General features: G+C 36.1%; 2 protein-coding genes across 4 annotated transcripts in view; one reads left to right on the plus strand and one right to left on the minus strand.

Annotated features, from left to right (window-relative positions):
• DOP1A (DOP1 leucine zipper like protein A) overlaps positions 1-22,807 on the plus strand; it is a 126,255-nt gene extending 103,448 nt beyond the window's left edge. For 2 of the 3 annotated variants that reach the window (XM_034648215.1, XM_034648216.1), the window contains exons 3-10: positions 374-555; positions 6,285-6,455; positions 9,606-9,795; positions 13,200-13,298; positions 19,161-19,260; positions 20,023-20,132; positions 21,039-21,147; positions 22,584-22,807. In XM_034648215.1, the coding sequence (XP_034504106.1) occupies positions 374-555; positions 6,285-6,455; positions 9,606-9,795; positions 13,200-13,298; positions 19,161-19,260; positions 20,023-20,132; positions 21,039-21,147; positions 22,584-22,783 (1,161 nt within the window). In that variant the 3' untranslated portion in view covers positions 22,784-22,807. The remainder of the gene's footprint in view (positions 1-373; positions 556-6,284; positions 6,456-9,605; positions 9,796-13,199; positions 13,299-19,160; positions 19,261-20,022; positions 20,133-21,038; positions 21,148-22,583) is intronic. The other variant, XM_034648217.1, reaches the window with a different exon arrangement.
• ME1 (malic enzyme 1) overlaps positions 1-23,129 on the minus strand; it is a 320,859-nt gene that overhangs the window by 53,613 nt on the left and 244,117 nt on the right. The window lies entirely within an intron of this gene.

The raw sequence follows: 23,129 nt of genomic DNA on the forward strand, positions 1-23,129 counted from the left end.
GAAGAACTTATAGGTTCTTTTTGTTACTTAAATAACTAATCCTTTTTGGGNAAAAAAAAAAATCTAAATCATTAAATCATTTCCTGTCTTCTGAATAAATTTGTTGGCAAAATATTGTGACTCTTTTAATAAAAAATTTCTGTTAACATGTAGTGGGTTCTTTTAACAAAATAATTTTTTTGCATCCTCAGTTTTAATTTTAAATATGGCATATACTGATAGATGTAACTAAGACAAGAGTTTGGCATCCTTTATAATTTTTTAGGGGGTAAAGAAGTCCTATAAAGATTTTTGATAATTCTGTACTAGAAAATAGAAATAAAAGATATAATGTTTTTGTTTTTCTCAACTGAATTAAAATGTTTTCTTCAAGGTTTTACAAAATAATGCAAAGTACCAAGTAGTACCCAAAAAGCTGACCATAGGCAAGCGCCTAGCTCAATGCCTACATCCAGCATTACCAGGTGGAGTTCATCGAAAGGCACTTGAAACATATGAAATTATCTTCAAAATCATTGGACCTAAGAGACTTGCCAAAGATCTTTTTTTATACAGGTAAGAATACTTTTATTATTTATGTATAAATAAAAAATACTTTTACCTGTTTTATGTTTTGTGCAGTAACAGCTAAAATATTGAAAACTCCTTAATGGACGTTTTTAGATATCAATGTCAAGTATATAAGTGCTTCAGAAAAATTTAGGGTATTCCTTAATGTAAGATTTTTTCTTCTTCTATGTCATTTATGAAAAGTTTTTGTTTAAAATTGTGGGGGCTACACTACTCTCTGCCTTTTTAAACATGAGGACTACACTGAGAAGAAAATAAGATACCTTTATCGCTCAGCAGCTTTCAATGTAGTTGACCGTTCTCTACCTGAAATAGTCTTTTTGTATTGGCTTATATTCTGCAGTTTACTTTCTCAGTCTTCATGTGGTTCTTAAAGCTTGCTTAGTCTTACATTTTCACTTTATATTCTTTTGTTAGGTGAGCTTATCCACACCCGTGGTTATCCTTTCAGTGCAGACTCCCAGTTTGGTATCACCAGTGTTGGCTTCTGCTTTAAATTTCTGGCTTACTCACCATCTCTGTGCTTCTGTAAAAGCATGTGATGCTCACCTTCTTCCAGCCCACCCTCATTTTCTATAAACCCAGCCTTCTGCAGGTGCACTAAAAGTTCAGTAAATGGCACTGTTGTCCATCCATTTACACAAGCCTGAAATCCAGGGGTTACACTTAGTATCTTGTTTTCTTTGCCCATATTCTTCTTCCTCCCATGTACTTTCTGTCACTAAGAGTTTTGTTTCATAGTAGTAAAGAGCAGAAGCTTTGGAATCAAAATGGTTTGCCCTTACCACTCACCAGCTCTGTGATCTTGGATCATTTTCTTCACCTCTCTGTGTGTATTCTTGTTTGCAAAAAATAAGATTACCAGTTTCACAGGATTGTTAATAGAATTAAAAATATAAATATGTATAAAGTACTTAGAACGATGCAGCATGTGGGAAGTGCTCAATAAATGTTAGCTATTGTTCTGATAGATGTTCCAGTACATCTACTTTCCACCCTCACTGGCAGCATCTGCTCCAAAGTCACTGGCCTCCTAACACAAACAATCATGTTCTTATCCTTTTATGCCCTTTTCTCCACACAGTACCAGATTAAACTTTTTAATACATTAAATAGATGTCATTCTCCTGCTAAGAACCTCCACTGACTTCTTCCTGTTACTTCAAAGTTCTTAGTATGGCTTCTTAAGTTTTATATACTTTGTCCCTGCTATCTCGATTACGTCCAGCTCCTACCACTTTCCACCCAATTTACTCCATTCTGTGACACAGATCTCTGTTTACTCTTCCTCATTTATTTTTTTGTTTCCCTCACCCTGTATATGCTGTAATCCAGGTCTCTGATTAAGTGTCAAATCCTCAGAGAAGACTTGCCTAGTTACCTTATCTGTAAGAGCCTTTCTGCTACACTTTTGTCATTAGTACCCTGTAGTTTTACTGTCATGTATTTAGAGGGAGGTATCTTTTTATTTATCCTGGTTGGGATTCATTGGGATTTTTAAATCTGTGATTCAGTGATTTTCATCGATTCTGAATCTCTTCAAATTGCCTTTACTCCATCTATTCTCTCTCCCCTTTTGGGACTATGTGTAAGCATGTGTTAGATCTTATTCTAGCTTCCCCATCTCTTATCCTCTCCTTGTTTTCAAACCTCTTGTCTGTCTTTGTTACATTCTGGATACTTTCCTCTTACCTAACTTCTGAATCGCTAATCCTCTCTCTCTCTTTTCTCATATATGTGTGAAATTTTTTATCATCCTTATTGAAATGTAATTGACATAACATTGTATAAGTTTAAGGTGTATAACATACATACCTTTATATATGTATATACTGTGAAATGAATACCATAATTTAAGGTGTATAACATACATACCTTTATATATGTATATACTGTGAAATGAATACCATAATTTTAGTTAATTTTAGTTAACACATCCATAATAACCTCAGTTATGATTTCTTATGATGAGAACTTTTAAGGTCTACTCTCTTAGCAACTTTCAAATATAGTATTGTTAACTGTAGTCACCATCCTGTACATTATGTCCCCAGAACTTATTTATCTTGTAACTGGAAGTTTGTACCTTTGACCACCTTCATCGACTTCTCCTCCCCACCCACCCCAGGCAGCCACCATTCTCTTCTGTTTTTATGCATTTGGTTTTCTTAGATTCCACATTTAAATGAGATCATACAATATTTGTTTTTCCCTGGCTTACTTACTTCACTTAGCATAATGCCCTCGAGGTCCATCCATATTGTCACAAATGGCAAGATTTCTTTTTTTTTAATGACCAAATAATACTCCAGAGAGAGAGCGAGAGAGAGAGAGAGAGAGAGAGAGTGTGTGTGTGTGTGTACACATCCATGCATAAGTGCAAGCACGTGTGACAATTTATCTGTTCATCTGTCAATGGATACAAGTTGTTTCCATGTCTTGACTATTGTAAATAATGCGGCAGTGAACATGGGAGTGCAGATATCTCTTCAAGGTCATGATTTCGTTTCCTTCAGATATATATCCAGAAGTGGGATTTCTGGATTGTATTGTAGTTCTATTTTTAATTTTTTGAAGGATCTCCATACTGTTCTCCATAATTGCTGTACCAGTTTGCATTCCCTCCAACAGCATACAAGGGTTCCCTTCTCCACATCCTTGCCAGCATTTGTCATCTTTTGTCTTTTTGATAATAGCCCTTCTAACAGTTGTGAGATGATACCCCATTGTGTTTTTTATTTGTATTTCCCTGGTGATTAATGATGTGAGCACCTTTTCATGTACTTATTGGCCATTCTAATATCTTCTTTGGAAAAATGTCTATTCAGGTCCTTTGTCCATTTTTTAATTGGATTATTTGAGGGGTTTTGCTATTATATCACGAGTCCCTTATATTAATTTTTATTAACTTATATTAATTTTTATTAGATATGCGGTTTGCAAATATTTTCTCTCATTCCATAGATTACCTTTTCATTTTATTGATCATCTTTTTCTGTGCAGTAGCTTTTTAGTTGGATACAGTCCCAGTTGTTTATTTTTGTTTTTGTTGCTTGTGCTTTAGGTTTCATACCTAAAAAATCAGTGCCAAGACCAATGTCAAGGAGCTTTCCCCCTATAATTTCCTTCTAAGAGTTTTATGGTTTCTGGCCTTATATTTAAGTCTCTACTCCATTTCTAGTTAACTTTTGTGTGTGACATAAGGTAGGAGTCTCGTTTCATTCTTTGTCATATGCATATCCGCGTTTCCTCTTACACTCTTGATGTTGGTACCTCAGACCTTATTTTTTTCCTTTGATCAGTCTTGTCATGGCTTTATCAATTTTGTTAGTCTTTTTAAAAACAAGCTTTTAGGGGCACTACGGTGGCTTAGTCGGTTAAGCAACCCACTCTTGATTTCAGCTCAAGTCATGATCTCAGGGTCGTGAAATGGAGCTCCACATCTGGCTCCATGCTCAGTGCAGAGTCTGCTTGTCTCTTTGCCGCTCCTGCTGTCTCTCTCTCTCAAATAAATAAAATCTATGAAAAAAAAAAACTAAAAATAAAAACAAACTTGGGGCACCTGGGTGGTTCAGTTGGTTAAACATTCAACTCTTGATTTCGGCTCACGTCATGATCTTGGGGTCCTGTGATCGAGCCCCACATCAGGCTCCCCGCTCAGTGGGGAGTCTGCTTCTCTCCCCCTCTCTATCTCCTCCTGCTCATGCTCTCTTCCTAAAATGAATCAATTTTTTTTTTGAAGATTTTATTTATTTGAGAGAGAGTGAGTGAGAGAGCACAAGCAGGGGGAGCAGCAGAGGGAGCGGAAGAAGCAGGTTCCCCGCTGAGCAGGGAACCCCATGCAGGGCTTGATTCCAGAACCCTGGGATCATGACCTGAGCCGAAGGCAGATGCTTTAACCAACTGAGCCACCCAGGCAACCCTAAAATAAATAAAGCTTTAAAAAAATAAAAACCAACTTTTAGCTTTGCTGGTCCGCTTTACTGTGCATATATGTTTTGTCTTTAAATTCTGTATGCATGTCTTAAAAAACACTATCTAAACTCAGTAACAAGTTATTTTTAATATTAATAAGTACTGCATTCCAAAGAACAGCACTTAAAAAGAATTTCTGAATCAGTGTTACATGTAATTCTCTAATAACTGATAGATTTTCCTTTCGTTTTAAAAAATGTGTTATTTAAATTCAATTTAGTTAACATATCGTTTATTACTAGTTTCAGAGGTAGTAGATTTTCTTTTCTTATTACAAGACTTTTGTAACTCATGCCTGCAACTTTTCAACTCTTCAGTAACACAAATTTTACTTTAAGAAACTGTTGGCTAGTTGGCTCAGTTGGTAGAGCACGCAACTCTTGATTTCAGGGTTGTAAGTTTGAGCCCCATGTTGGGTATAGAGATTACTTAAAAAATAAAGTCTTAAAAAGAGAGAGAGAAGTTATAGGAGAAAAAAGGAAAATGGATGAAGCAGGACCCTGGCAAAAGCTGGCCTTGGACCCTGGTGTTTATGGGGGAAGGTAGCTTAGAGGAAGCTTCAACTGTAAATTTAGATCAGACTACCTAAAATTGGAGGCAGAAAAGTGGGAAACTGAGAGAGTTCTCTCTTGATGACCTCTGTTTACTATATAAACTAGGAGCAAGAGATTCTTAATGTATTTGTTAAGCACTTAAGTGCAAGAGGACTTGGTGCTAGAACCTCAAGATATGGAAACAAAAGATAGTCATGGTCCCTTGCTTTCTGATATTTAGAATTACTCAGTAAGTACAGAATTACTTACTCGAATAAGTATTGGATACTATGAGAACACAAAATAGGGAGCCTAACCTAGTCTAATTAGAAGACAGTCTCCTCCAGGAAAGGGCTGAGGCTAATTCCTGAAAGTCTAGGAATCACCTGACAACAAAAAGGATGTAAGTAAAGGAGCAGGAATTGAACCTGTCAGAGCAGCATGTGGAAAGGCCTGGACACTAAAAAAGAGCATGGAAGGTTCTAAAACAAAACTGAAAAGAATTCTTCTGTATAGCTGGAGCAGAAGGTGCAAGAGCAAAATTGGTGAGCTTATGTGGTCTGTTACAGAGGTATGTAGTAGCAAGATGTCAAAAAATGGTAAAAGCTACATTAAACTAGACTGTATCTGAAAGGCAACAGGAAACCAGTAAAAGGTTTTACTGAGGACAGGTGCTTCAGGGCAATACTGAAGTGGTACCTGGTGAGTCGGCGATTGAGCTCTATATAATGGTTGGGTCTTCGAAGGAAAAGTCTGGTAGACATGGAGATAATTTACAATATTCAAAAAATATGTAGAGTGACTTGAAGAGAAAACCTGGTGATTGATGACAAGTTAGAGGAGAAGATTTTTTTTAAAGAGTCAAGGATCACTCCTAAATTTATAGCTTTTTGGTCAACCAGATGGATGTTGATGCCATACTTTGAAATTGTGAAATTTGAAGACTTTTTGAAATAGCTGGGTCGCCACTGGGTTTATGAGTATGAAGCTCAGGTGGGAGACCTGGGTTGATTAAATGGATAGAGAAGTCATCAATATAGAGGATATCTTTCTGAGCCAATCAGTAGAACTTATTATTTCATCAAAATATAAATCAAGATTTATATACATATGTAGGTACATATGAATTAATAGTTTGTAGTTAATGTACTTTTCCCCACCCCCTTTTCTTTTCTTTTCTTTTCTTTTCTTTTTTTTTTTAAATAGTTCTGGGTTATTTCCTCTTCTTGCAAATGCTGCCATGTCTGTGAAGCCAACATTGCTAAGTTTGTATGAGATCTATTACCTGCCTTTGGGTAAAACACTGAAGCCTGGTCTACAAGGATTGCTAACTGGTATTCTGCCTGGCTTAGAAGAAGGATCAGAGTACTATGAGAGGTAAGGTGGTGCTGTTACTGGTGCAACTAAGTAAGCAAAGTCATAGATTTGTCAGCAAGCATCCTTGGATTAATAATGTTTTAACCTCACAAAAAGTATTTATTCTAGACACTTCAGTATATGGCCTGAAGATTTCTATAGCAAATATATATATATGGGGGAAGGTAGCTTTGAGGAAGCTTCAACTGTAAATTTAGATCAGACTACCTAAAATTGGAGGCAGAAAAGTGGGAAACTGAGAGAGTTCTCTCTTGATGACCTCTGTTTACTATATAAACTAGGAGCAAGAGATTCTTAATGTACTTGTTAAGCACTTAAGTGCAAGAGGACTCTCTCTATATATGTATATATATAGTAGTATGTATAGTTTGTGTATTGCATTGAAAATATAGGTAGGTGGTAAGAGCACAGACTTGGGAGATAGATGGACTGCGTTCAAATCGTGGCTCAACAGACACTGGACAGCTTAGGAAAGCTTTGTCAACATTTCAGAACTTTATTCAGTTTCTTCATCTATACAACAAACATAATACTTAATTCCATTCTGTTATTGTAATAATGAAAGCACTTAGTCCAGTGCCTAGCATATATGTCACTCAAAAAATTGCAACCCATAATTTAAAATAATAATCAATATATAGGAACTTAAATTAACAAAAGAATGGGAAATTGGACGCTGTGCCAACAGTTTTTAAATATTGGTGGTGGAAAAGAGCCTAAGACCAAGTACAGTGCTGTTACATTAGCTGTGACATGATGCTCTTGATATTTTAACTTTTTAAAGAAAATGAATTAATCTATTTTGGAGCCTTTTACTTCTTAGGAAGTTTATAGTTATAGACAATGCATGATGGCACTATCTTTAGTAGCTTGTTACTGATATTCTTACCAAAAAGGAAATTGAATTGAGGTGGCAAAAACAGAAAATGCCGAGCTTATTATATGAGTACACTTAATGATTTAAATTTAAATAACTTGTGCATTGACCAGCTACTCTATTTTATTGTGGTTCATATGTTCCTGTAATGCAGTAAGAATCTAATCCTGAAAATACTGGATTACCTTCCTAAACTATTTGGAGAAAATACAATTTTTGTATAAAAACTTAACCATTTTCTTATGTTAACTTTTTTACTTACAGTTTTAGAAACGTATGACATAATTTCATTTAGTGTATAAGTCAGTTTTGTTTCTAATTGTTATATTCTAAGACAAATACGTATAAGTCTGCTAGTGACAACTAAAAATTTAACACGATAATGATTTTTATGCGTGTGGTATGATTTATTTCGTTATGTGTCTTCGTCCATTTGAGCTGCTGTGACCAAATACCATAGATTGGGTAGCTTATAAACAAGAAATTTGTCACAGTTGTAAAGGCTGGAAGTCTGTATCAGTACCAGCAAGGTCATGTTTTGGTGAAGGCCCTCTTCTGGTTGGTAACTGGAGCCTCCTCCCTGTGTCCTCACACAGTGGAAGGAACTGTGGAGTTCTGTGGGATTTCTTTCATAAGAGCGTTAATCTCATTTATGAGAGCTCCACCCTCATGACTTAAGCACCTCTCAAAGGCTCTGCCTCTCCTGACGTCATCATTGTGGGGGGATAGGGTTTTAACATGACTTTTGCAGAGACACAAACATTCAAACCATAGCATTATGTTTTAGCAGTTATTCCACACAAATTCTAATAAAGGGATTTATCATATTCTTCTAATCCATAGCTATATTAAGGCCAGAAGGGAGTATAGTGTTAGGTTAAATCATACAACAAGTAAACAGTAGAACGCATCATCAGATTCTTTTGATTCTGACTCTACTATACTACAGTGTAATAAATTTTTAGGTATTATGTTACTCTGTGCTTGAAACAAATCAAAAGTAATTTATTTTTAAATGTAGTCCTTAATAAAGCAATAATGCATCTTTGATTTTGTTATAGGTCTGATTCATTAAAGTTTTATGAATTACAGGGTGTGAGGGCAATCTGGCTGTGACATCTGTCACCCCATTGATCACTACGGTTGATTCAGCTGACCTGGCTGGCTAGGCAGGTGTCCCCTTCTTCCTTCACTGTTCATGTGTGTTCCTCCTGAAGCTGTGTGCTTGATCAAAGCTGACAACGTTCTGCAACAGAGGAGGACTGTTCTTTGGCCAAGGGTATATGAGTAGCTGTGCTCCTCTGCCAGAATCTCCTACAAACTTTCAAAGTTACTGTGTATTACATAATACGATTTCAAAGAGAAGGAAACATTTGGAAAATGTCCTTTAAGAATTCACGGGGCAGGGAGGGGGGCACCTGGATGGCTCATTTGGTTAAACGTCTGACTCTTGATTTCAGCTCACATCTTGATCTCAGGGTTGTGAGTTCAAGCCCCGAATTGAGCTCCATGCTGGGGGTGGAGTCTACTTAAAAAGTGGGGGGGGGGATGCTGGGTAGCTCATTCGGTTAAGTGTCCAACTCATAATTTCAGCTCAGGTCATGATTTCATGGGTTTGAGATTGAGCCCTGGGTTGTTGGGCTCCATTGGGAACCTGCTTGAGATTCCTCCACTTCCTTTCCCCCTCCCCCTCCCCCTGTGCACACGTGCGGTGCGCATGTGCGTGCTGTCTCTCTCTCTCTCAAATCTTTTTAAAAAATTTTTTTTATAGAGGAGTACCTAGGTGGCTTAGTCGGTTAAGTGTCTGACTCTTGATCTCAGCTCAAGTCTTGAACGCAGGGTCCTGAGGTCAAGCCCCATGTTGGGCTCCACACTGGGTGTAGAGCCTACTTTAAAAAAAAAAAAAAAAAGGAAAAGAATTTCATAGAAATTCAACAGAAAATATATTCTGCTGTAGGATTACTATTAACTAAGATGTATAGGACTTGGGGTGTTGTTTTTGTTGTTATTATCTTCATTTTACAGATCAGGACATAGGAACTGAAGAAAGATTGAGTGAGTTTTGCAAATTACACAGCTAGTAAATGGGGGAGACAGGACTGAAATCCAGTCCTCTGAAGTATACACTTCTTGTAGTCTGGCACATTTGTTGCCAGGGCAAAGCATGGAACGACAGTGTGAATGCTTTCATACAGTCTGGAGGAGAATAATTTCTTCTTAACAACGTGAAACTAAATGCTTGTCTTCTTAAGCCACTTTGTTTTGTACCTCAGAACAAATACCTTGTTGGAAAAGGTTGCTGCTGCAGTGGACCAGTCAGCCTTCTACAGTGCCCTCTGGGGTAGTCTCCTCACCAGTCCTGCTGTGCGGTTACCAGGAATCACATACGTTCTTGCCCATTTGAACAGGAAGCTTTCCATGGAAGATCAACTGTATATAATTGGCAGTGACATTGAGCTAATGGTACGTCTGTGCATGGTTGCTCACGTAACAGTTCTTCAGAGCCAGGCACCCTATTCCAGACAGATAGTGAGAATTGTGCTCCAAACAGAATTCCCGTTTTTATGGAACTTACATTTTCCATCAAGGACACTTAAAGACCAAATTTGTCATTGATTATTGTTTTTAAAAGCTTCAAAATAGTTTTTTCATGGAAAAGGAATTGTAGGTTATATCTTATCTTCAGCTGTTTCTCAAGCAAATAAATGGTCTTTATTAACATCTTGCTAACTGATCAACCACTGTTAACATAGTCACATTAATTATATCGTTCGACCTTCTCTTCAGTCATAGCTTTCGTTATAGGAAAGATGGATTTTCAATAGAGTGACAGCCAGATTCTGTGTGGAATTTGTACAAGGAGATGCAGTACCAAAGGAGATGGTAAAAGATAGTACCCGAAAATCACATTGATTGCTTATACTTTTTAATTTCTAGATTAAGAACAGAAGGAAACTTTTTATCTATGTAGAGTGCAACACTGTGAAAATCCTCAAGGAGTAAACAAAGAAACCCTCAAAGGTCACTATGAAAAGTTGTTCTTTTTTAATTATGGTTAATCATCCTGTACTTTTTCCCCATACGATTATGAAATGACTGAGATTTTTTATGCAGATTTTTGATTACATTTATTAAACTATAATTAACATACACTGAAAATAACATCTTGTGTGTACAGTTGTATGAATTTGACAAATGCCTACAGTCAAGTAACCAATACTATAATCAAAATAAAGACTATTTACATCACTTCAAAAAGTTCTTCTGGGCCCCTGTAGTTACTTCTCTTACCCTATACTCCCAGGCCCTTGCAAACGGTGGTCTGATTTCTGTTCCTATAGTTGTACTTTTTCCAGAATGTTATGTAAATGGAATCATGCAGTATCAGCCATTAAGTCTGGTTTCTTTGGCTTTGTGGAACACATTGGAGATTCATCCATGTGTTTGCACATATCAGTGGCCTGTTCCTTTACATTGCTGTGTAGTATCATATTGCGTGAATGTACTGCGATTTGTTTATATATCACCAGTTAATGTTTGTTTCTGGTTTGGGCAATAATGAATAAGGCTGCTGTAAGCAGTTGCATACGGTTGTTTGTGGAGACATAAGCAGCTTTTTATTTCTTGGGGAAATACCTAGGAATAGGATTCCTGTTCATATGGTAAAGGTAACATTCACCTTTTTTTTAAATAACAGCGTTATTGAGATACAATTCACATACCATAATATTTATCCTTTGGAATTGTGTAGTTCATTGATTTTTAGTATATTCACAAAGTTGTGTAGTTATCACTGTCTATTTTTAGAACATTTTCATCACCTCAAAAAGAAGCCCCATAGTCATTAATCACACCACTTTTTTCCCCTCACTCCTGCCCCTGGCAACCATTAGTCTTTCTGCTCCTGTATATTTGCCTATTCTGAACATTTCATACAAATGCAGTTATACAATATATAGCCTTTTATGAATGACTTCTTTCACTTGTCAATATTTTTAATACTCATCTTTGTTGAAGCTGGTGTCAATACTTCATTACTTTTTATGGTTGAATAATAGTGCATTGTATGGATAATACCACATTTTATTTGTCCATCAGATAGTTTTTTTTGGCTATTATGAATAATGCTCTGAACATTCAGGTGTAAGTTTTTTGTCGGCATAGGTTTTCACTTCATTGATTAGTGGAATTACTGGGTCATGTTATCTCTGCGTTTAACTTTTTGAGGAACTGGCAAACTTTTCCAAAGTGCACCAATTTACATTTCCATCAGCAACATATGAGGGTTCCCATTTCTCCAAATCCTTTTTAACACCTGTTATTGTCTTTTTATAATAGACACGTTAGCAGGTGTAAAATATTTCATTGTAGTTTTGATTTTGCAATTCCCTAATGACATTGAACATATTTTCTTGTGGTTATTGTCATTTTATATCTTCTTTGGAGACATATTTCTTCAGATTCTTTGCCCATTATTTAAATGGTGTTACTTCTCTTTTTGTTGTTGAGTTGTAGTTCTTTACATAGTCTGGATATTAAACCCTTATATATATGATTTAAAAATATTTTCTCCCATGCTATGGACTTGTCTTCTTACTTTCTTAATATTGTCCTTTGAAGCAGGAAAATTTTAATTTTGATCAAGTCCAGTTTATCTGTTTTATCTTTCGTCATTTGTGCCATTTTTATCTTTTGTCTGGTATTAGGTATTATCTAAAATTGATTCTAATCCAAGATCACAAAGTTATTCCTGTATCTTCTTTTAGTGTATGTTTAAATGTATAAGAAACTGCCAAACTATTTTCCAAAATGACTATACCATTTTTAGGCAGATTTTAAAATTTTTAAATGGGGGATTATTATATTTCCTTTTAATAACTTAATGGAAATTTTAAGCAAGTCACTTTTTTATTTCTTTAAAAAAACAAATGTCATAATTGGAAAACTATTTGTTACACATCACAAAGGACTACCCTCCATGTTATTCAAGAGCTACTATAAATAAATATGCAAATAATAATCAAGTAGAAAAATGGGTTTGAACAGATAATTAACCTAAAGGAAGTAAAAATAAACACATGAAAAGATGCTCAACATTACTTATGATAGAAATAAAAATTTAACCAGGATATCAATTTTCATATATTATGTTGGCAAAAATGAAAAAAAAAAAACCAAACACATGGGTAAACATGAAAAACAGAAATTGTCACACAGAGCTGGTGGGACTATAAATATATATAAGCTTAAGGAAATGCACTGCATTATTTATATTGCAAAGGATACATCCCAAGACCCAGGAGTTCTACCTTAAGGGATTAATCCTATAAACTACTTGTACATCTGTATATTGCAGCATTATTTACAATAGTAAATATTTACAAACCGCATAAATATCTATTATTAGGAGCCTATTTAAAAATTAGGGTTCATCTGTGAAATAGAGTATTTCTTTAGCCATAAAAAATTAATGAAGCTCTTTAGTGTTAAGGAAAGATCTCCAAAATATATTGTTAAAAGAAAAAGGCAAAATTTGGGGTATATGCATGTGTGTTTTTATTTACTTAATATTTGTAGAAAATATTCACTAGTTATACTGGTTGCATGCAGAAAGGAAATTGAGTGGTTAGGAGACAAATACGGGAGAGAACTTTTTGCTGTATATACTCTTTTGTGTGCCTTCATTTTTTTTAAACCATCATGATATATTTACCTATTCAAAATAAAGTAAATACATTTAATTAGTGAGAAGAAACTGAGAAGCATACTTCTGTCTATTGGAGAAAATGAAGCATTCCATTTGCATGGTAATGGTAAATCTCTCCCGGTGTAACAGGCAAGAGATATTAAAGGCTCTCTTATTTCAGGTAGAAGCAGTAAGTACTTCGGTGCAGGACTCAAGTGTACTTGTACAGAGAAGCACACTGGACCTCATACTCTTCTGTTTTCCATTCCACATGAGTCAGGTAAAACATTAATAATGATATTAATATAAGGAATTCTTTGGAAAATCATAGATTCCTGATGTGTAGTTATTTTTTAAGTTGAATTCTTTCATTTTATGAACTGGTAAGTATAATACATACCACCTACAATACATGCAGGGCTTGAATTCACAACCCTGAGATCAAGACCTGAGCTGATATCAAGAGTCAGACACACTTAACCAGCTGAGCCACTTGGGTGCCCCGAACAAGTTCCTTTTTTTAAGGAGCAAAATTTGTGGAAATTTTGAAAAACAGAAAAAAAAAAAAAAGGTTTTATTGATTTGCGTAAGAACGTGGAAATTGAAATAGATTATTTCATACTTTTAATAAAAGTCCTAACCTATGAAAACATGTGAGTGAGGCAGGACTCTGAGACCCAGGTCTTCTACCCAGCTGTTATCCCTGTCCTGATGTGACTTACCTTTTCTTGGTTTGGCGATTGGTGATGTGTGTCACACCCTCAACAGAGTTGGCTGTATGAAAGCCAAATATTCAGTCACCGTGACGTTCTCTAGTACTTTTATTACAGATGAGAACAGTTAACAAATCATGAGTGAAGTGTTTCATTGGTGGAGATTTAATCAATGTCTTCATTTTTAAAGAGGTGGTCTGAATTCTTTTGAGTTCTAAACTTTGATGAGGAGTTATGTAGAACTCCAGTATGTGAACACTCAGAATGGAAGAACGGAAGTAATAAGATGGAGAATTTCTTTCTCGGAAAAGGATGTTTAGTTCTAAAAAATCATTAGCAGAAAAGATTATTATTTTGGGTTTTTGTAAGAACTATGGTTAGTAAATAACTAGTGAATTTTCATTATGATCTGTCATGCTCACATTTTTCTTTATTACTTTATTCAGTTTGAAGTTGAATTATTAATAATTGAAGAATTTTACACTTCATTGCCTATATTGTCCCTAATAAGGTCATAAACTGCCCCCAGTTTCTGTTTTTGAGATTTTCCATCCTTAAGCCAGAGGCTTTTATTCTGCCTCTGGCTTTTCACAGAAACACCTGCTGGGACATCAGTGTAGTCTAAACTTACCAGTACAGGGGTGGGCAAACAGCTCATCAGGTAGTAATGAGTTTGACTTTTTTAAAGACTTATAAAAGAAAACAAAGAATGTGCTAAAGTAATGTATATGGCTCAAAAGCCTAAAGTATTTATCACCTGGGTCTTTATTGAAAAAAATCTTTTGACCTTTACTCCTAAGCAGTCAACATTATTAGTCCTTTAGTATACTAATTAGGTGACTCAACAAGATCTGAGGGATTTACATCATGGTAGACTTAAATTGGGAAGAACTTAATTTGTAATCTCATTAGACCAGTGTTTTTCAACCTTTGTTTAACTGAATTTCCATCAGTACTTTCTCACTGTACCACCTCTATATTCCTACCAGCCAAGAAAATCTTCTGAAGCCTTACCTTTTATAATTTGTATTATAAAACCAGTAGCTGTGTTTAATTTTTTTTTAAATACATACCCTACTCAGACTCAATTATAATATTTCCCCCACTACTGTACTAGATTTTTAGATTACCTGAGACTATGGATGAAGACAAAATCATCTTTGTTCCCCACTTTTCCTCTTTCCATATCTTGCATATATATAAATTTAAAGCAAATCTTGATTGTGATCGTAACTTAGACTTCATTACATTGTTGCAAAAGTGATTGCTGTTAATAGCTTCAGCAGTTAATGGGTTCTTAGACTCTCTTACTTATTTCATGAAAAGTTGACCCTAATTTCTAATACTTGTACCTTTAAGTGAGAATACTTTTCCATAATAGACATATGTGGTAATGTCAACAGTAATTAAGAGTAGTTTGAGGGAGGGGAGGGCACATGGGTGGCTCAGTCAGTTAGTTAAGCAACTGACTCTTTATTTCAGCTCAGGTCATGATCTCAGAGACATAAGATGGAGCCAGTGTCATTCCTCACACTTACCAGGGAGTCTGCTTCTCTCCCTCTTCCTCTGTCCCTCCCCAACCACACACATATGCACTTGCTTGCTCTCTAAAATAAATCTTTTTTTTTTTTAAAGTAGGGGTTTTTTTTGGTTTTTTTTTCCAAAATAAGATTGGAAGACATTAGTAATTTTTAAAAAAAATTTTTTTAAATTTACTTGGAGAGAGGGAGAGCAAGCACACGTGCAGAGGGAAAGGGAGAAGGTGGGAAGAAGACTCCCCCCTGAGCATGGAGCTGGACAGGGGGCTTGATCCCAGGTGCCCAACACATTATTACTTTTCAAGATTTTATGAAAATATCTGTAGTCTTCATATCTGATGTTAGATAGATCAGCAGTTCTCAAATGCTTTGGTTTTAGGATGCAATTACTCTCTTTAAAAATATTGAGAATCCTGGGGCACCTGGGTGGCTCAGTTAGTTAAGCATCTGCCTTTAGCTCAGGTCATGACCCCAGGGTCCTGGGATTGAGCCCCATGTCAGACTTCCTGCTCAGTGGGGAGTCTGCTTCTCCCTCCCCCTGTTCATATGCATACACATGCTTGGGCTTTCTCCCCCTCCCCCAAAATAAAGAAAAGAAGGAAGGGAGGGAGGGAGAAAGGTAGGAAGGAAAGGAAGGGGGAAAGGAAGGGAAGGATGGAAGGGTGGATCCTGGGTCACCAGGGCCAGTTGGTTAAGTGTCCAACTCTTGATGTTGGCTCAAGTCATGATCTCAAGATCCTGGAATCGAGCCTTGTGTTGGGCTCCCCATTCAGCAGGGAGTCTGCCTGAGGATTCTCTCTCTCTCCATCTGCCCCTTCCCCCCCATATGCTCGCATGCACATGTGCCCGCTCTTTCTCTGTAAATTAAATACATCTTTAAAAAAAATACTGAGGATCCAAAAAAAATCTTTTGCTTATGTAAGTTAGATCTGTCTATATCATATTAGAAATTAAAACTGACAGATTTTAAAATATTTACTAATTCATTTAAAGTTAACAGTAACAAAGTTACATTAGTGTAAATAACATTTTATGAAAGTAACTCTGCCAACACATTAAAAAAAATTGGTGAATAGGGTAGCATTGTTTTATTTTTCCACAAATTTCTTTAGTGACTGGTTTAATAGTGCAGAGCAGAATGCTCGTATCTGCTTCTCTATTCAATCTGTTGTGATTTTTTTTCTTTTGGTTGAAGTATATGGAAAAAATATCTCACTGATACGTAATTGGAAAAGGGAGGAGAGTTTCAGCAGTCTTTTGTTGTTAAAACAGCATATTCTTCTTTGATACCACACCAAAACTCACTAAGCTGTAGTTTTAAAAAAATTAATTACAATATGGACTCTGAAACCAAATTAGCAAACTTCTCATATTCTGCTTCATGAAAATCTGATCTGTCTGGTACTTTGAATACATCCTTTACCCACACAAGGTTTTGTTTGTTTGTTTGTTTTTTACTGGGGATGTCATGTCCTGGGCCTTGAACTGAGGATGCTGAGATCAAGAGCTGAGCTGAGGTTAAGAGTAAGTCGCTCAACCACCTGAGCCACCCAGGCTCTCCCAAAGATGCTTTCATAACATCATGACTGGTTATTTGGAAAATGTTAGTTTACCGAATTATGCAGATCTTCCGGAAGTTAGCACAGTAACAAACTATCACAGTGCTTACTACCACCATCGATTTTATCGGTAAAGTTTTTTAGGTATTGGGAAGCTTTCAAGCCAGTTTGTTTGTTTGTTCATTTATTTTAAGATTTTGTTTATTTATTTGACAGAGACAGCCAGCGAGAGAGGGAACACAAGCAGGGGGAGTGGGAGAGGAAGAAGCAGGCTCCCAGTGGAGGAGCCCGATGTGGGGCTCGATGTGGGGCTGGATCCCAGAGCACTGGGATCACGCCCTGAGCCTAAGGTAGACACTTAACGACTGCGCCACGCAGGCGCCCCCAAGCCAGTTTAATTCAATTCAGTATATACTGTTTGAAGCCAAATACAGGTTTCTAAAATCCTAATTTTCTTGGGGTGGCTCAGTTGGTAGAGCATGTGACTCTTGATCTTGGGGTTGTTAAGTTCGATGAGCCCCATGTTGGGTGTGTAGATTACTTAAAACCTTAAAAACAATTCTAATTTTCTCTTGGAAGCTCAAAATTTATTATCTCTAATGATGAATATTGTTCTTGAAGTGACAGTCTCACTTTATTTTTGAGAAAATAATCTGCCAGGCGTTCAAGCATGAGTAATCATAGTTTGTATCAGTCCCTCTTTCAGGTAAAAGTGGTATTTGGTAAAACAGCAACAACAAAAAAAATGAGTAGTACAGCTTGCAATTCGAATGGTCATACGGGTGCTTTTCCTCAAGACATTCGTCATTTAATATCAGAAGTGTTTTGTGTTTAATCCCCATTTCATTACGCAATATTAAAAGACTTGTGTGCAGGGGCTAATATTTAATAAAATAAACTTTTTTCTGCTTCACTAACAACATTCAGCTGGCTTTTTTTGTTGTTGTTTTTAATTTTACTGTAAGTACATGGCAGTAAAAAATCCCCCGACCCCGAGTGTGGTAGACGCCGTGCTGTACTGCTTCTGTTCGTGCTTGGGTACTGGCAGGCTTCCCCAGTACTGCTGATCAGAGCAAATGTCAGCACAGCTCAGAAGGCAGGGAGCATCTTGGTATTGTTACGAATATAGTTTTTTACCTTGTGGACCTACGCAGGTCTCAGGGTCTCAGAAATCCCCAGGAGTTCAGGAACCACACTTTGAGAATTGCTTAGAGTAATAAAAAGCATCTGTGTTCAGATGAGGGACCAAAATTTTTTAGGTATTGATGATCTGTGTTGTGTAACATCTCAATTAAATTTCTAAGATTCCTTTAAAACAAATAGGCTGGGTGCATCCTTTGCCAGTACTGTGAAGAAGCACGGTATAGTGAAAAGTTAACAAGTCTATGTTTAACAAGTCTGTTCCCAAAAAAATAAAAATTACAAATAATAATTTTTTTTAAAGAGTCAGTTCTCTATTCATGTGAGGCACTAACCAGGTATTTGAATTTGGTTAAGTACTTAGGCCCTCTGAGGCTCTGGTTTTTTATTCTAGAATGATATTTATAGACTAAATGATTTCCACATTACCTTCTAATGCTCAGATTCCAAGTGTCTATTCTAAAGTGATTATCTAGTAATATTCTTAAAATTAACAGCTATTTAATTAGCTGCCTGCCTTTTATTTTTCTTTTAACGTCACCTCTTTTAGCTAAAACCAGACCTTCATTAGGAAATCACTTTTTGAACATCTAATTAAGGCTATTAGGAAAGGCAAGGGAAAAATGAATTTTCTCTTTAGAGGATCTGAAGTAAAATGAAGAAAAAAAAGATGTGTTAAAGCTGTATATGGGTACAAAAAGCATTCATTATATTGTTTTTTCTATATGTTTGAAATACTACAAGATAAATATGTTTAAAAGGTCAGGAAATGAAAGACTTGGAGTTGATGAAGATAGCGAGCTTCAACGTACTTACCGCCAGTTGATACCACTGTGCTTGTGAAAGACCAAAAGCATATGTTTTTTGAATCTGTTGCATTTTGCTCCATTTTTTTTTTTGTTTTATGCCAGATCTTGCTAATATTAGATAGGATAAAGCACTTTAACCTAGAGATTAAAATAATCGAGCCATGCAACTAAATAGCTGTGTTACCTTTTCTGTTTCCTAATCTGTAAAATGGAAGTGATCATTCCTGTGTTTGAAAAGTCACATGAGTCCTATATGAAACTACCTCCTAAGCCCTAACATTCTGAGTATATTGCACAGTGGGATTTTTTTAAAGAGGAAAGAAAGGAATTTCTTCTTCTAAGTAAATTACTTCTTCTAAGTAAAACATTTCTGACTTTTTCAGGCCACTCGACCAGATATGATCAGGATCTTGTCAGCAGCCCTTCACGTAGTACTGAGGAGGGACATGTCCCTGAACCGGAGGCTTTATGCGTGGCTTCTCGGTAGGTGTTTGATGTGTATGGTCTTAGCCGAGGAAAGACAGAAGGAAATTTGCCGTACTAGGTATTATCAAGTGGTGTGTGTCCTAAATGGAGAAACTCATAGTCTGCTTAAATAGACAAGAAAAATATAAATAGTAATAAATTACATCATGAAATTTCAAAATCTTCTTAACAGTAGAGGCTATTTTAACCCATGAGTCGTGTTTCCTTTGACAAGATTTTTTTCTTCTTTGAAATTGCGGCTGTTATACTGTGAGTTTGTAGACAAAAAAAAAAAAGGTAAATTAATAACCAAAATAATAACATAATTTCCAAAACTTAGAAGTCATCAAAGGAATCAGAACAATTACTATTGTCCTGCACAGGTTCCTTACCAGTCTCCCACTCAAGCAGTAAGTTCTTTGTTCTTCCATACTTTTTATGAGTGTTTGGCCTGTCTTCACAACTCCTTACTGCCCAGAGTGAAAAGATACAATATAATTTATCTTGGATTTTCTGAATCTTCAGTTATTTCACTCCCCGTAAGATTGGAAAAAAAAAAAATACAGGATAATGCTGGAGGACTACTATGATGCTCACTTACGTATTGAATTGGTTTCCCTTTATTAAACTATCTAAAATGATCTCTCTTGCTGGCATTGATTGGGCTGCCAACTGGTAAGTGTCTGGTGCTGTTTTTGAGATATTTGCTGCTTTGGTATTTAGTGAACAACAGTTTTGAGAATTGCATTGTAATTTATTTTGCTATTTGTTTCCATGGAGGTTTTGATAACAACGGTGCTATCATAGGACCCAGAAGCACGAGACACAGTAATCCTGAAGAACATGCCACTTACTATTTCACTACCTTTTCGAAAGAATTGTTGGTCCAGGTAATGAATGCTTTCACTTTATTTTTTGTCTGCTCCCTGATTGGTGCAGTTACTCGACAAGTGTAAGACAAGGTCCTGCCTTAATTGAATTAGTTCATCGTCAAAGGGTAGAGACAAGGTTCACAAATATCCTAAGAATGACTGTAACGAGCAAACGATTACAATAAAATGAGTAAGTCATCTTAAGATAGACTCACCTCTTTATAAGTCCAGAGATTTTTTCTTACTTTGTTCTCATGATACATAGTTTCATCTTCTCACCTGTCTGCCTTATGAATTGGAGCTCTTCCAAAAATGAGCTAGGACCTGTGTTATTTCCTCTGAAGCCTCATGGAAATTTGGGTTGCAAGAGGAATCTGAATGTGGTAAATTACTTTTGTAATGGAAAGGTTAAAATGAGCCATAGTTTTATGTTATTTTTACTTTAATTATGAGATATTCAAAATAATTCATAACAAATAGAAAATACATGGTATCTGAAGCATTTTTAAATGAGTGAGGTTGTAAGAATACAGTTTGGAGTTACCAGTGGGAAGACAATTGCGTAGTGGCAGACACTGTCATGGTACTGTGCCGTACTTTAGGGCCCGTTGCTGAGGATATTAAATAGAAACATTTTTATCTTTTAGGCAGAACGTCAAAATAACGCATGAATTTATTTTTCTAGATTTTTCTTTAACTTTTCCACTTTTTTTCCTAGAGAAAATGTAAGCACTCTTTTTTTCCCCTCAAGACGGATGAATGTAACTTTTTTTCCCCTTAGCAGGGGGAAAAACTAACTTCAGTGAAAGAACTTCAGAAAAGCAATAAATGTAAATCTCCATTATGGTCATATTTAAATTTTTTCTTAAAAAAGTCTTTGCATCTGTTTATTTAAATAACTAATATACTTTTTCTTTTTTAAAGGCAATGGTGGGGATCTTACAAATGAATGGATTTGGAGAAGAGAGCACTTTAATGCAGGATCTAAAACCTTTTCGTATTTTAATCAGTTTACTTGACAAACCTGAGCTAGGTAATACATATTGTCCTAGGGCATAAGGTCATGTGTGGTTGTTTTGTACTGTTACATAGTAAAAATAAGAGTCATTACATAGAGAAATTGCTATATTTTGAGGTGGCCTTCAAATACAGGTTCTCAACAATTTCTTACCTAAAATTTATTCTAGAACATTAAGAAGATAGAGATGTATACATCCAACCCATATGTTCTCATATTTACCTTGTACTATATATGTACTCTCTCTCTCTCTCTATATATATATATATATGCTGTGTATTTTACCTTATACTATATGTGTAATGGAGGAGTCATTTTAAAGATACTATCTAAGTTTTTCTTAATCCTGATTAAGTTACTGAAGCATTTTTGATCTGTCATGACTATCTGTCTTAGAGTTCACAAAATTCAAAGACTCGAGCAAAAATATCAGGGTTCTCTCCCTCAGCTTGATTCCCCATATCGTCCTTGTTTTATGTATTTTCCCTATCTTCATTGTATATTTCCCAGATATTAGATCTATTGGGAAGTTAGTTATGGCACCTGAGACAAAATTTGAGAAAAACCAAAAATATTAGAAACACTAAAATGAAATAATAAAGTGTGTAATTTCATTAAATTACATGCAGATGTTTTAGCAAATATGCATGTCTTCTTACCAACTATTAAAAAAGAAAAATTTTAAATATAAAAATAACTCGAGTTACATCAATGGCTTTGAGAATTTATTTTAGCTCTTGCATGATAATAAATGAAGCTCGGGGCGCCTGGGTGGCACAGCGGTTAAGCGTCTGCCTTCGGCTCAGGGCGTGATCCCAGCGTTATGGGATCGAGCCCCATATTAGGCTCCTCCAGTGGAAGCCTGCTTCTTCCTCTCCCACTCCCCCTGCTTGTGTTCCCTCTCTTGCTGGCTGTCTCTATCCCTGTCAAATAAATGAATAAAATCTTTAAAAAATAAAAATAAATGAAGCTCAGAGATTTTTTTTTTAAGATTGGCTTCTGTTGTAGTAAAATTTGCCTTGTGCACTTTTATATCATTTAAAATAACAGTAGTAGTGGTATAAGTATTTATTGAATACTCATTATATTCTGGGAACTGTGCTTTCCCACCTTACAAATATTTTTTTCCCAATCCTCTAACAACCCCGTAAGTTTGGTATTATCCTCATTCTACGTGAGGAAACAAAAGCTCAGAGAAATTAAATAACTTTTCTAAGGATATTGCTATTAACTGCCAAAGCACACTTCCTTGATTTTGTAATTTTTATTATGTCAACCTATTGTTAAATAAACACTGTTCAGCTTAAAATACGAAGTTTAGTATAGCTTCCAGAAAAAAAGTTTTTTCAAAATACTTGTCTTAAAGCATCCCATGATCAGGCCAATTTGTAAATAATCCTGATTTGTCAATGCTAATTAATTATTGTCTTTAATATGTCTATTAATTTTAGGACCTGTAATTCTGGAGGATGTCCTAATTGAAGTATTTAGAACATTATATTCTCAGTGCAAAGCAGAATTGGATCTTCAGATGGAACCACCCTTCAGCAAGGATCATGCTCAGTTAAGCAGGTGGGTTATCAAAAACCTAAGCATTTGGGGCACCTGGGTGGCTCAGTCGTTGGGTGTCTGCCTTCGGCTCAGGCCGTGATCCCGGGGTTCTGGGATCGAGCCCCACGTCAGGCTCTTCCACTGGGAGCCTGCTTCTTCCTCTCCCACTCCCCCTGCTTGTGTTCCCTCTCTCACTGGCTGTCTCGCTCACTCTCTCAAATAAATAAATAAAAAATCTTTTTTTTTTTTTTTAAAGATTTTATTTATTTATTCGACAGAGATAGAGACAGCCAGCGAGAGAGGGAACACAAGCAGCAGGAGTGGGAGAGGAAGAAGCAGGCTCATAGCGGAGGAGCCTGATGTGGGGCTCGATCCCACAACGCCGGGATCACGCCCTGAGCCGAAGGCAGACGCTTAACCGCTGTGCCACCCAGGCGCCCCTATAT

This window comes from Ailuropoda melanoleuca, chromosome 19 (assembly GCF_002007445.2).
Source record: "Ailuropoda melanoleuca isolate Jingjing chromosome 19, ASM200744v2, whole genome shotgun sequence".
Taxonomy (NCBI): Eukaryota; Metazoa; Chordata; class Mammalia; order Carnivora; family Ursidae; genus Ailuropoda; species Ailuropoda melanoleuca.